The following is a 12,472-nucleotide window of genomic DNA, read 5'->3' as shown; positions in this document are numbered from 1 at the left end:
CCAACAGGAACCCTGAGCTCAGCCAAAAGAAGGAACGTATCTAGCAAACTAAGAGCTAGAGAAGTCATTTACCAGTTATCAATGAAGAGCAGGAATCATACTCTGCATCACTCGCCCTAAGAAGGCCAGCCACAAATCCAAATCTGGCAGTAGAGGGCGGGTCTGGGATTGACCTACCCTTCACTAAAGGAAAGGAAATTATCAGGTAAGTAGTAGTTTCTCCTTCCTAAGTGTTCAGGTAGGTCAATCCCAATGAGTGGAATGTACAAAGGGTAATTCCGAAAAGGGGGGGAGGCTGCCAGCGGCCCAATCAAAACCGCCCATGCAAAAGCAGCGTCCTCCCTGGCTCTAACATCCAAGCGGTAATGTTTGCAGGAGGTGTGCAAAGATGACTATGTCGCTACTCGGCAAATTTCAGCAGGTGATTACAAACAAATCTCCATGATACCACCTGAGCCCTCATGGAATGCGGTCTAATCTGCTTCTGTATGGCAACCTCAGCAGCCACACAGGCTACCCTAATGACATCCTTAACCCAGCGGGCATTCGTTACCACGTCACTGGTGCTCCCTGCTTACCTCCACCATGGAGCACGAATAGGTGATCAGACTTCTGAACAGTCTTAGTCACCTCCAAATAACACAGTAAATGATGCTTTAGGTCCAAGGAGAACAAAAGGCGGTACTCAGCTTCATCTCTGTCCCTGTCCAAGGCAGGCAGAGAAATGGACTGATTCAAATGGAAGTTCAAAACCATTTTGAGCAAAAAGGAAGGCATAGTCTGAAGCTGAACCGCACCTGAGTCACACGGAGAAAAGGCTCTCGGCAGGAAAGAGCCTGCAGTTCAGAGACCCGATGAGCCAAACAGATTGCTACCAGAAACACTGTCTTCAAAGTAAGCAGCCACAAGGAAAGAGTACACAGCAGTTGAAAAGTCGGTCCTGCCAAGAACTCGAGGACCAAGTTAAGATCCCAAAAGGCACCGGAAGCCACAATGGGGGATGAAGATGTTTAACTCCCCACAAGAAATGGGACACGTCCGGATGGGAAAACAAAGGCCCTGACTTCCCCTGTAACAAGCCACTGCCGCAACTTGAACCTTCAAGGTATTAAGGGCCAAATCCTTAAAGTCATCCTATAAAAATTCCAAAATCAAAGGAATATTCACCCTGAAAGGTTGAATACCTTACTCAGAACACCAGGCCTCAAAGACCCTCCAAACTCTAAAGTAAACTAGAGAAGTAGAACATTTTTGGGCCCGAAGAAGAGTGGCAATGACAAAAGGTGAATAACCATGCTTCAACAGCCAAGCCCTTTCAATGGCCTAACCGTAAGACAGAACCAACCTGGATCCTTGTGTAAATGGGCCCCTGACGTAACAGAGGGACTGTCCAATAGAAGTCTCTGGAGATCGGTGTACCATGGCCTTTGAGCCCAATCTGGAGCCACCAAAAGGACGGTGTTGGTTTGACTTGCAATCTTCTGTACTAGCCTGCCTATCAAAGGCCAAGGTGGGAACGCATACAGCAGGGTACCATGAGGTCAATCCTGAATGAGAGCATCTTTGCCCATCGCTTTTGGGTCTCGCCTGCGACTGAAGAAGCGTGGAACTTTCATGTTTATTTATTTATTTAGGATTTTTATTTAGGATTTTTTTTGTTGAAGTTCGCCAACAGGGCTAGATCTGATAGACCCCAGCGGTCCACCAGGAGCTGTAACGCCTCGTCCACCAAGCTTCTCCTGCTGAGGAAATCAGCTCTGATATTGTCCTTTCCAGCAATGTGAGAGACAGATATGCTTAGGAGATGCTACTCTGCCCATACTATGAGTGCATCTATCTCCTCCAATACCGGCTGCCTCTTGATTCCGTCCTGATGATTGATGTAAGCCACCATTGTTGCACTGTCGGACATTATCCGGACCGCCCGAGCCTCTAGCCGCTCAGTGAACTGCAGGCACGCCAACCAAACTACTCGTGCCTCCAGTCTGTTCATGTTCCACTGCCCCTCCACTGCATTCCAGCACCCTTGTACCTACAACTCCTGACAGTGAGCCCCTCCCCCCACCCCATTCTGGGGCTTACATCTGTCATGAATTCCAACCAATCCGGCGCAATTAGGGACATTCCCTTCCTAAGATGGTCTGCGTGTAACCACCAGCCCAATTGGGATTTCACCTCTAATGGAAGGAGCAGCTTCATCGCATAGTTCTGCGACTTTGGAGTCTATCGGGAGAGCAAGGCACGCTAAACAGGGCACATATGAGCCCTCGCCCAGGGAACCATTTCTAATGCGCCAGCCATCAACCCAGGACCTGTAGGTAAGATCACATGGTTGGACGAACAGAGTTCTGCAGAGATCGGACTCACAGCATCAGCGAGTGGATCAAAGATTCTGGTAGAATCACTCTGCCCTGCCTTGTATCGAATCAAACCCCAAGATATTCCAGAGTCTCAGACAGTTGTAAATTACTCTTGACCAGATTCACCACCCAGCCTAGTTTCTGTAGCAAGGAAACCACCTTGCAGGAAATGCAAAGACTCTCTTCCAATGTCTTGGCTCGAATCAACCTGTCGTCCAGATAAGGGTGAACTAGAATGCCAGCCTTCCAAAGAGCCACCGCTACCACTAGCATGACCTTGGAAAAGGTCCTGTGCACTATGGTTAGTCCGAAAGGCAAGGCCTGAAAATGGTAATGACGATCCAGGATGGCAAATTGGAGGAACCACTGATGTTCATGCCAGATGGGAATATGCAGATACGCCTCCGTCAGATCCAGAGGTGTGAGGTACTCTTCTGCTTGAACCACCATTATGACAGAACGCACCATTTCCATCCTGAAATGCATGATTCGTAGATGTGGGTTCATGCCCTTGAGATTCAGTATGGGCCGAAATGACCCTTCCATCTTAGGCACGACAAAATAAATGGAATAATGGCCCATATTTCACTGAAATTCGGGATTGGGGATCACCACTTTCAGAATCAACAGCCGTTGTAATGTCGCTTTCACTTCTACCCTTTTCTGAGGGGAGCTGCATGGAGAGACCATGAAAGCATCTGGAGGAATGAGAAGAAATTCTAGAGCATAGCCATTTTGAGAACCCATTGATCCAAGGTAATCTGGGCCCACCTGTGATAAACGACCACCTATCTCCCGCACCACCAGGTGAGCCCGCAAACCTTCATTGGGAAGATCAAGGGGCTGTGCCTCTGGAGCCCATATCCTTTTGAGGACCTCAGGGCAAAAGGACTGAGATCTGCGGAAGGGATGGGATCTCTGGGAAGAACCTCCCTTATAAGGCTGAAAAAGCCGGTAGTCTCGAGAGCGGCCACTCACCCAAGAAGTCTGGGAAACGGACTAATCCTCCGGCAAATGCGGGACTTGAGACTCTCCCCATTTACTTGCCATTTTTTCCAATTCCCTGCCAAACAAGAGTGAGCCTTTGAAAGGCAGCTTAGTCAGATTGGACTTTGAAATAGTATCTGTGGATAAGTTGCACGGCTACAGCTGCCGCCTGGCCGCAATAACTGAAGCAGCTCCTCTGGCGGCTGTGCGTACCAAGTCTCAGCCCGCATCTGTCAAGAAGGTGGCCCCAGTTCTACCATAGGCCCTAGAACTGACCCAGTGCCACTAGATTCTTGACACAGCCGCAAGGTAGCCCAAGCTACCAAAGTGCAACAAGAAGCAATTTGCAAGTTCATTGTCACTGCCTCAACGGCTTGCTTTAGGATAGCCTCAATCATTCTATCCTGAGCATCCTTCAGACACGCACCTCCCTCTGCTGGGATGGTGGTACGTTTTGTGACAGAACACACCAAGGTATCTATCTTAGGGAAATGCAACTGCTCACTGGCTTGCAGATCCAAGGGGTATAGACCTGCTAAGATGCATCCTCCTTTAAAGGACGCTTCTGGCGCATTCCATCCCAGATCAATCAACTCCTGGATTGCATCCAAGAGGGGAAAGAAACAAGAAGCCTTGCGCAGAGTGACCAAAATAGGGTCCTTCTTCTGAGTCCCCAAGGAGTCAGGCCCAACCACCCCGAGGGTCTTCATGGTCTGAGATATCAGACCCGACAACTCATCTCTCTGAAAGAAACAAGGAAGAGTTCTATATGGCTCCAAATCTGGGGGGAATATCCCCTCTCTCACCAGATAAGCCCCCACTGTTATCATCGGTATCATCCTGATCCACTTGCATTCGAGCTCTGTCAGACCGCACTGCACTACAGCGCTTGACCATGGAGACAGGCGGAGCAGCACTCGGAGCGCCTGGAACTAGCTTAGTAGGAACTGCCACTTCAGCATACCGGCCCTGTAAAAATGTCTACAATCCCTGGAAAAATTCCACCTAGGAAAAGGAGGCTGGGTCCATTCCAGGCCCCAAAGGCTCGAAACTGACGTCTTGCGTGCCAGTGTCCCCTGAGGCCTTTACCTGCGAACCAATCAGAGGAGGAGACACCTCTGCAGTGTCTCCCTCACACCCACTCCCCTCAGACTGAGGAGATGGATCATCATCAGCAAAATCAGAAGGAGGCAAATCTCCCCGAGCATCCAGGCAGACTGACACAGGCTTAAAAGAAAGCCCACGCGCCTAGGCCACACGTCCTACTGTAAGCCCAAATTGAACACCCAGAACCAACGCCTAAACTGGGCACTCAAGATATGTGTGCAGAAGGAAGAACACCCAATTTCATGCACAAACAAGAATAGGTGCACACCCTGACACGCAAGCACGCACAGATGGTCTGAAGCAAAAAAGAGCACAAAAGTACCCTGCGGCCTACCGCGCGCCCAAAATGGGAGAAGCCTGGAAGCGGGGCCTAGCCAAACGGCTGCTCAACCCACTGTGCCTGCACTCCCTCCTCACCTCACAGAGCTCCCCAGAGACATGAGCTGGACAGCCGAACACCAAGGAAACAGACCCTTCTCCGGTTCTCTGTAGCTCTTGTTTATTGTTTGTTTGTTTTTAATTCAAAAACTTTTACCTGAGCTCAGCCCTCCCTGGCTGAGAGCAAGAACAGGTCCCAGCTGCAGGGGGGAGAGGGCTAAAGCCTTCACTGCCGAGCCTCTCTCGGCTTGCAACCGCTAATTGGAATTTAGGTCCATGTCAGTCCAGGCTACCAGACTGAGGCACTCTACTAAGGGAGGGGCTGCATGGTATCACCTCAGGTGGCAACCCATACTACATAGACATCTCCTTTCCAACTTCTTTCTTCCTTTTTTTTTTTTTTTTTACTCACAGGCAATCCCCCATCTGCTGGAGATGGAGAATACTGGCAGGCTGATGTCAGGGCAGGACTATATAGCCATAACGTCAGCTTTTGCTCCGTCTCCATCTGCTGGCAGAGGGGCATAACCCACTCTTTGGGAATGACCTACCCGAACGCTTAGGGAACACCATGTGTAGATTCCAAAATGAAATTTATGCGTGCTATTTTACTTCTCCTGACCTAAACGCCCCCGTGTGAACTTTCCGCTGTGCCAATTAATGGGCGTAAAATGCTTTTTACCTGCAGAAATGGCTTTGAAAGTTGACCTCCCAATTTATAACTCTTCTGTTCTTGCCAGCACCATAAAGCGATTACTCACGATGTTTACAGCCTTCGTTAATTATACTAATTTGTATTTTTATAGCACTACTAGATGTAAGCCCTAAAGGGCTTACAAACCAAGTGGGTACCTGAAACAATGGCTGATAACATGGCTTGTCCAAAGTCACAAGAAGCATCAGTAGGAGAAGTGGGATTTGAATCCCAATTCCCAGCCCACTGCACTAACTGCTAGGCCACTCTTCCTCTCACTACAAGAAATTCATCATGACGACGCCTTTAATACCAGAGCCATCTCATATGCATTCATAAATTGAAAGAACCTTACAGCAAAGCTAGAATGACCTTCCAATGAAAGTGGCAGAGGCAAAACAAGAAAGAGAATTCAAAAGGGTTTGGGCTAAGCACAGAGACCCTTAAATCACAAAGAAGTGAAGGGAAAGCCAGAGATCAACAGGGGTCTATGACATTGCCCAAGGAAGTACATTTGGCTGACTAGATGGACCTTACGGTCCATATATGCCATCACATGTCATGTTAGTAGTTTAATCATCTTAAGAATTCATTTACAGAGCCACACCAGCACATTATAAAAAGGACAGGAAAAACAGGGAATGAACAGCTTTGAAGCACCTAACAAAACAACTCTCACTTTTCTTCTCTTCCCACTTCAGATTTTGACATTATGTTTTGCATCTGCTTTTATATGCCTAAGCTGTTAAGAATGCACTAGGAAATGGCACCATCTAATAAAACTGACTTTCTAGATTTATAATCATGAGATGGGTCTCATGCAGCATAGTACAGGCATTTAATTGACTCTATTATGATAAAACTAAAATGTTCCATGAAGTCTTTATTTCTCTGTAATGACCATGCTCCACATCAAACAAAAACAGAAAACTCAAAAGGATGCCATTGACTTTCAAAGGTTCTTGCTAGTGCATGATTTCTTCTTTGTTTTTTTACCGCAACTGGACATTTCCTCTATCTTCATGGGACTATGGCACAAGCTATTCTAACACCCTTTGCTCATGAGGAATATTAGAACAGAACACTGGTGATAAAGAACAAATGGCTGTACCTGTGAGGGGGGATGCAAGGGACAGAGACCACGGGGGCTGCAGCTCGCTTCTCTGCCAGGATCTTTCTTGCCTTCTTCATTTTGAGTCTAGACTTTGCTTTTGCCCGTTTCACTTTCTCTGAGCTCCACACTTTCCCATCCTCTTCTTCTTCATCATCTTCTTCTTCACCTTCACTGTGGGAGAGGGCTGGGAGCTTGCGCACTGAGCCTGGAGGTGTGTGAATGTCACAGTAGGCGGTCTTGCGCACGCTAAAAGAAGTGCCATTGGCTCCCGTCTCCCGAACGGGCTCCATTTTCATGTACAGACCAGCCTGCTGGGCACAAGTGACATGGAAGGCAGTGTAACAGTTTGCTTTGTGACACTGTATACAGGCGCCTGAACCCCGTTGCTTGCAAATATAGCAGGTAAGCTTCCATCGTGCTGGTGGGATGTGTTCAATGCTGTCTATAGGTTCCAGAAAAACTGTGTTGGCAAAACAAACTTCAGGAATCCACAGGGCACATACTACATGTGCCCAACGTCCGTCGTCTGTCTGTTTAAAAGCACCCCCCTTGTTTGGACATAAAGCACAATCCACTGCTCGGGAGGGTGACTGCAGACACCTCCTGCAAAGCCACTGGCCCTCAGGAATATAGGGCACACCATAGCACTCCTGGTGCACAGCAAGGTTGCACATGTCACAGAAGAGAATGACATTACTGTTCTGACATTCTCCGTCATTGCAGATGCAACAAACAGCATCCTCATCAATTAGAGCGTTTGGGTCCCCCTTGTTATGGCTCTCGAAGTAAGACTCTTTTTCCAGTCGGTCCATCAGGTACTCAAATATGTCTTGGGGAATTGGACTCACCCCCTCCGTCTTCCGTCGTTCATTCATAATATCTAGCCAAATGTAATCCTCTTCATCCATGTCATACTCCACCTCCTCATCCAGCTCTTCTGCCGACTTCTCAATGTACCTGCAAAGTAGAAAAAGGAGAATCAACATACTGCATCAAATTACAGTACTCGCTTAGCAAGAGGAAAAATGGACCCAAAACAAAGAAAACTAAAGAAGGAAGAGAAAATGCATTTAAAAAGTACTTTGGTTACAGATAATTCTCAATCTTGTTGTAATGATTTATATTTATATAAAACATGGCTACTTGGTCAGGAAGGTTTCAAATTTATGGAAAATTACCAAAACAGGAGAAAGTACATTCTACATCAGTTTCATCCAACTTCCTCATTATATGCAGAGAACACACTTTATGGAATATACATCAGCTCCCCACCCCTTTGGAATAAATATCCAGTTGCACAATATGTTCCCCATGAATCTGTATACATCTATTACACAATTAACTCTTGCAATTTCCAAAAAAAAAACAAAACCCCAAACTATTATATACTACATGCTTCCCACAACTTCCAAATACAGCTCCACAATGTCTGGGTTCTTTTGCTATAAGTCAAGGACAGCATTATCAAGGTGGCACTAGGAAAATTGATGGGTACTTAACAATGCACTTAACACACCTTTCAAGTATTTATACATTACAATCAAACCCCTTCAGAATAAAGATTCGTATTACAGTGGTTGAAAGCTCCAACTGACAGGAAGAATAAACATGGTTAAACTGATCTACTTTAACTTCTCAGCACATTCTACCACCTGAGCTCTCTGCAATGTCACTGACAATCAAGACCTTTTTTCAGCTTGGTGCTTTGTGTTGGAAAGTTCTAACTGTAGGAGCAGAGCCCGAGAGAAGTCTCTCTAGGGACTGCTGCTCATCCAAAGTCAATAAATCAGCAAACCCCAGAAGGTAAGTGTGATGGGCAATTTACAGAAGGAATGAGCACCATCTTTCCTGCTTGACACCAGGTGCAACAAAATGGTGGGAAAATGACACCCCCACAAAAATCCAGATTGGCTACCTATAGTAAGAGGTGGGGCGGGGAGGAGCATCAGGTGTTTCTTGGTCCAGCTCCCGATACACCACCTCAGGGAGTTTGGGGGTGGTGCCAGCAGAGGCGCTGTGGTGATGGTGGTGATTTGACTCCTTCCGTTTCTCCTTGTTTTTGTGCTTGCCTGCTTTGGGAGTAGTGGCTGGAGTTTCATTATTCTCTTTGTTGCTACCATTTTCAGGCACTTCCTCGGGAGCTTCCTCATCCTCCGACACCACATCAAGGTTATCAAAAATGCTGATACGATGAACCCGGCCATGGAGATCTACTTCTACTAGCCTCTGTGCCTGGGCATATGTCATCACCTCACGGGTAGGAGACTGTGAGATCTCTGAGTGAGTGGGTGACTGCTTGTTAGCAGAACGAGGTTGGCGCCCCTTTTTCTTTGGTTTGCGGATGGGGGTCTGTTGCAGCGAAGGTGGGTTATCATGGTCATAATGATACAGGTGGTACTCAATGCCACTGTAACTTTTATAGATTTTGCGGCAGCTCTCTACCGGGCACTCATATGGTGGCTTCGTAGCCCGCAGGTTGTGGCAAAACGTTTTCACATCAAAGTCCACACCCATAATGTTAGTTCTGAAAAAAAGGAGATAAAACTTGTTACAGTCAAATCAGGATAAACAAAAAGAATGGAGAAAAGGTTAGCGGGCCAAAAGTCAGCATAACTGCTTCCAACTCTAAATCCCATTTATTGCAACAGACTAGGAACTAAGTAGAGGTACTAAACCAAGCCAGGGCAGATATCCAGAAAATCTCATTATCAAACAATGATGAGTTGGAAACAGAAAGGAATTTCGGATCAGTGCGGGCTGTCCTTAGACCAACGAGTCTTAAATCGTCCGTCAGTGTGCATCCTGAACCTAGTGATGAAAGGACAGAATTCTGATTACTTAATTTCAGAAAAGGGGGAGGGGAGGGGGTTTCAGTCCGATTCTGTTTTGTCAGCACCCAGGGCAATGCGTTTTGGTAATTGCTCTCATTCTCCTGCTTAGAAAATTGAAATACGAGTAGCAAAGTGCATTGGGGAAGAAGACGGGAGTTACAGGGCCAGGCCCGGACACAAGCCTGGGACATGAAAGTCATTCAGGTGAGAGCAGCAGCCACCACCACCACATCCTCCCGGGGGTGCGGACAGGAGCCTCCAGTAACAGGCTGCTCATACTCACGGCTTTTGCTCTGTGGTTCATTGTGATCCCCGTCTCGTTCCGTCCCGCCTCTTGCAACAGAGTCCGGCTTGGCGGCGAGAGGAGGGCAGGAGGTTCCACTCCCGGTCCACCTCCCCGCACGAGAACCGGGGTTCCACGGACCCCGGCGGCCGGGACTCGGTCCCTCCCGGGCTGAGCAGGGCTCCGGCTCTCCCTCGCCGCCCTGCTGGAGCTCCGGGTCGTCACCGGCGGGGTTCCGGTTCGGGGCTGCGGGAACAATGGAGCCTCCTCCGTGGACAGAGCGGCGGCCTCGGCGCCTAGGTAAAGCTAACCCGCGCCCCCTTAGCAACCGCACTTTCGCTTCCGCCTTCCCGCCTCAACCGGGAAGGAGAAAAATCCGAGAAGGTCGGTAGGAGCCACCTCAAGGCCCGAGGGCGAATACGTGAGAGCAGCGCGAATCTGACGGGCCGCGGCCGACTAAACAGTCTGTGGCGAATCTGCGAGTGCCGGAAGGGAGGGAACTGGCCGCCTTCTCGCATAGTCCCTCTGGGGCTTGAACAGATTTATGTAATAAATACGAGGAGAGGGCGAGCCATGGAGAGAGGGGTCTCATTACTGAAGGGGGTTAGAGAAGGTATTATTATTGACCGTGTCACCGATGGGAGGGAGGGTGTATTTATTTCTGGGGGTTAGGGATGGGTGGGAGCGGAATTATTACTGGATGGGAGTCAGAAATAGGAGGAAGGGGGTATCACTACTGACGGTTTTAGAGACGAGAAAGGGGATATTATTACTATAGGGAGTTAGAGATAGGAAGAAATGGATATTATTATTGAGGGAGTTAGAGATGAATGAGAGGAAAGGGGTATTGCTGAGTGAGGTTAGAGATGGAAGGAAGAGGTATTATTGTTGAAGGTATTAGCGATGGGAGGGAAGGGTATCGCTGTAGAGAGTTAGAGATAGAAGGAAAGAGGATGGTATTGCTGAGGGGATTAGAGATGAGTGGGTAGGAGGGAGAGAGTATTAATGAAGGAGTTAGAGAAGGAGGGGTGTCTCCTGTATATTGTTACTACTTATTTCTATAGTGCTATCAGACATATACAGCGCCATATAAATACACATAATAGGGATGTAGAGATGGGAGGGAGGGGTGTTATTGCTGTAGGGGGTTAAAAATGGGAGGGGGTGATGGGGTTAGAGATGGAAAGTAGGGAGAATGGTTACTGACTGGAAATAGGGATGTAAGAAGGGTATTACTGATGGGGTAAGAAATTAGAGAAAGGAGTATCTGTTGAAAGGGGTTAGAATGGGAAGGATTGAGGAGGGGTATTGGTACAGAAAGGGTGATGATGGGAGGGAAGAAAGAAAGTCATTGGGATATGATAGGAAAAGGGATTCATGAACAAGGTTAGGCATGGGAGAGAGAATACATTGTTGCCACTGGAATTGGGGAAGCTGGGATCAGAAGGGGGATATTGTGACTAATGAAGTGCCTGATTTTGTCTGGGTGTTTTCATACTTTGGTCTCATTTACTTATTCCTATTAGATTTTTGTGGAACTGCAGCAGTGTTGGGAAGCACCTCCAATATTCACTTCTCAAGAACAAAATGGGCATAATTTAATTATGATTTGATATGTTAATAATGTTAATATATATCTTAATAATTGCTTGTGTATGTTGATTTAGTAAATATGTAACCAGGAAAACATAAATCTATTGGTTGCAGTAGGACCTTTATAAAACAAGCAATGACATCAATCTTTTTTGTAAGTACACATTTTAATCATCGGTCCCAGAACTTTTTAAATTGTTTTGTTGCATTTAAAAATACATAAAAGTCCATACTGCTTGTTGCCCAACATGATATCATGTTTTGAGACAGCAGGTCTCTGCATCAGGGGCTTCCAGGGATTTCTTCACGGGATCTCCAACATATCTGACCGCAATCAAAAATGTGCTGACTTTCATAGCATTCTGGCTACTTAAAGAAAAATGGTGGGGTTTTAAACACAGTCACGGCCAATAGAAAAATGTCACATGGATGATTGATTGGTGCTCTTTTGATGCAAAGGACTTTAATCACAGCAAATCACTCCATTCTATTTCACCATTTAGTCTACAAGGCTACACTGTACTCATCAGGAAAATCCACTATTGTTCACATGGAATTAATCAATTTTCAGACTTTCAAGGACAAAAAGTTTCACGGACCCCCACACAATTCTCTTTAGTCTTTGCATGCCATAACAAAATAAATAATGAATGCACTCCAGAATCATTCATAATGTATAAAATTTTGATCTAAATTGAAGATATAGGGAGGGCAATTTCCAAAGCTATTTAAAAGTTTTCCTCATAATTGAAGGTCGAGGCCATTCCATCTTCCAATCCAGCTGCAAAAGGGAAAAGGAAGCAAGTTCAAAAAATATTCCAGGTTGAGAACTTGGTATGGCCTGGCAGAAAATCAGCACCAGTACCTGCAATCTAATTTTCAAAGGGAAACTGGCTTTTGAAAACTCGGGCTGGCAGGGGAAAGCCAGCACTTTTGTTCCTGAGTTCTTTTCACCTGCTTTGAATCAGGTGCAAAATACATGTGTGAAAGTATGCATGAGGATTTCACAATTAAATCCTTGCATGTACATTCCCTTCTCCAGCCTAGCCCTGCTCCTCGCCTCCTCCTGCAGGTAAAAGTCTGCATGCTGTTCAAAGTATAGGTCCTTTACCTTCAGTGATGCGG

At 46.7% G+C, this 12,472-nt stretch overlaps 1 protein-coding gene across 1 annotated transcript in view; it reads right to left on the bottom strand.

Moving 5' to 3' along the window:
* Positions 1–10,226, bottom strand: part of BRPF1 (bromodomain and PHD finger containing 1) — a 34,148-nt gene extending 23,922 nt beyond the window's left edge. Inside the window, 3 exon segments of the mRNA XM_029601132.1 lie at positions 6,638–7,597; positions 8,556–9,164; positions 9,755–10,226. Coding sequence (XP_029456992.1) covers positions 6,638–7,597; positions 8,556–9,154 — 1,559 coding nt within the window. The 5' untranslated portion in view covers positions 9,155–9,164; positions 9,755–10,226.
* Positions 10,227–12,472: the final 2,246 nt, after the last annotated feature.

The sequence above is a fragment of the Rhinatrema bivittatum genome, chromosome 4 (genome assembly GCF_901001135.1).
Source record: "Rhinatrema bivittatum chromosome 4, aRhiBiv1.1, whole genome shotgun sequence".
NCBI lineage: Eukaryota > Metazoa > Chordata > Amphibia > Gymnophiona > Rhinatrematidae > Rhinatrema > Rhinatrema bivittatum.
The sequence above is the reverse complement of the archived record's forward strand: the minus strand, read 5'-3'. Positions and strand labels throughout refer to the sequence as shown.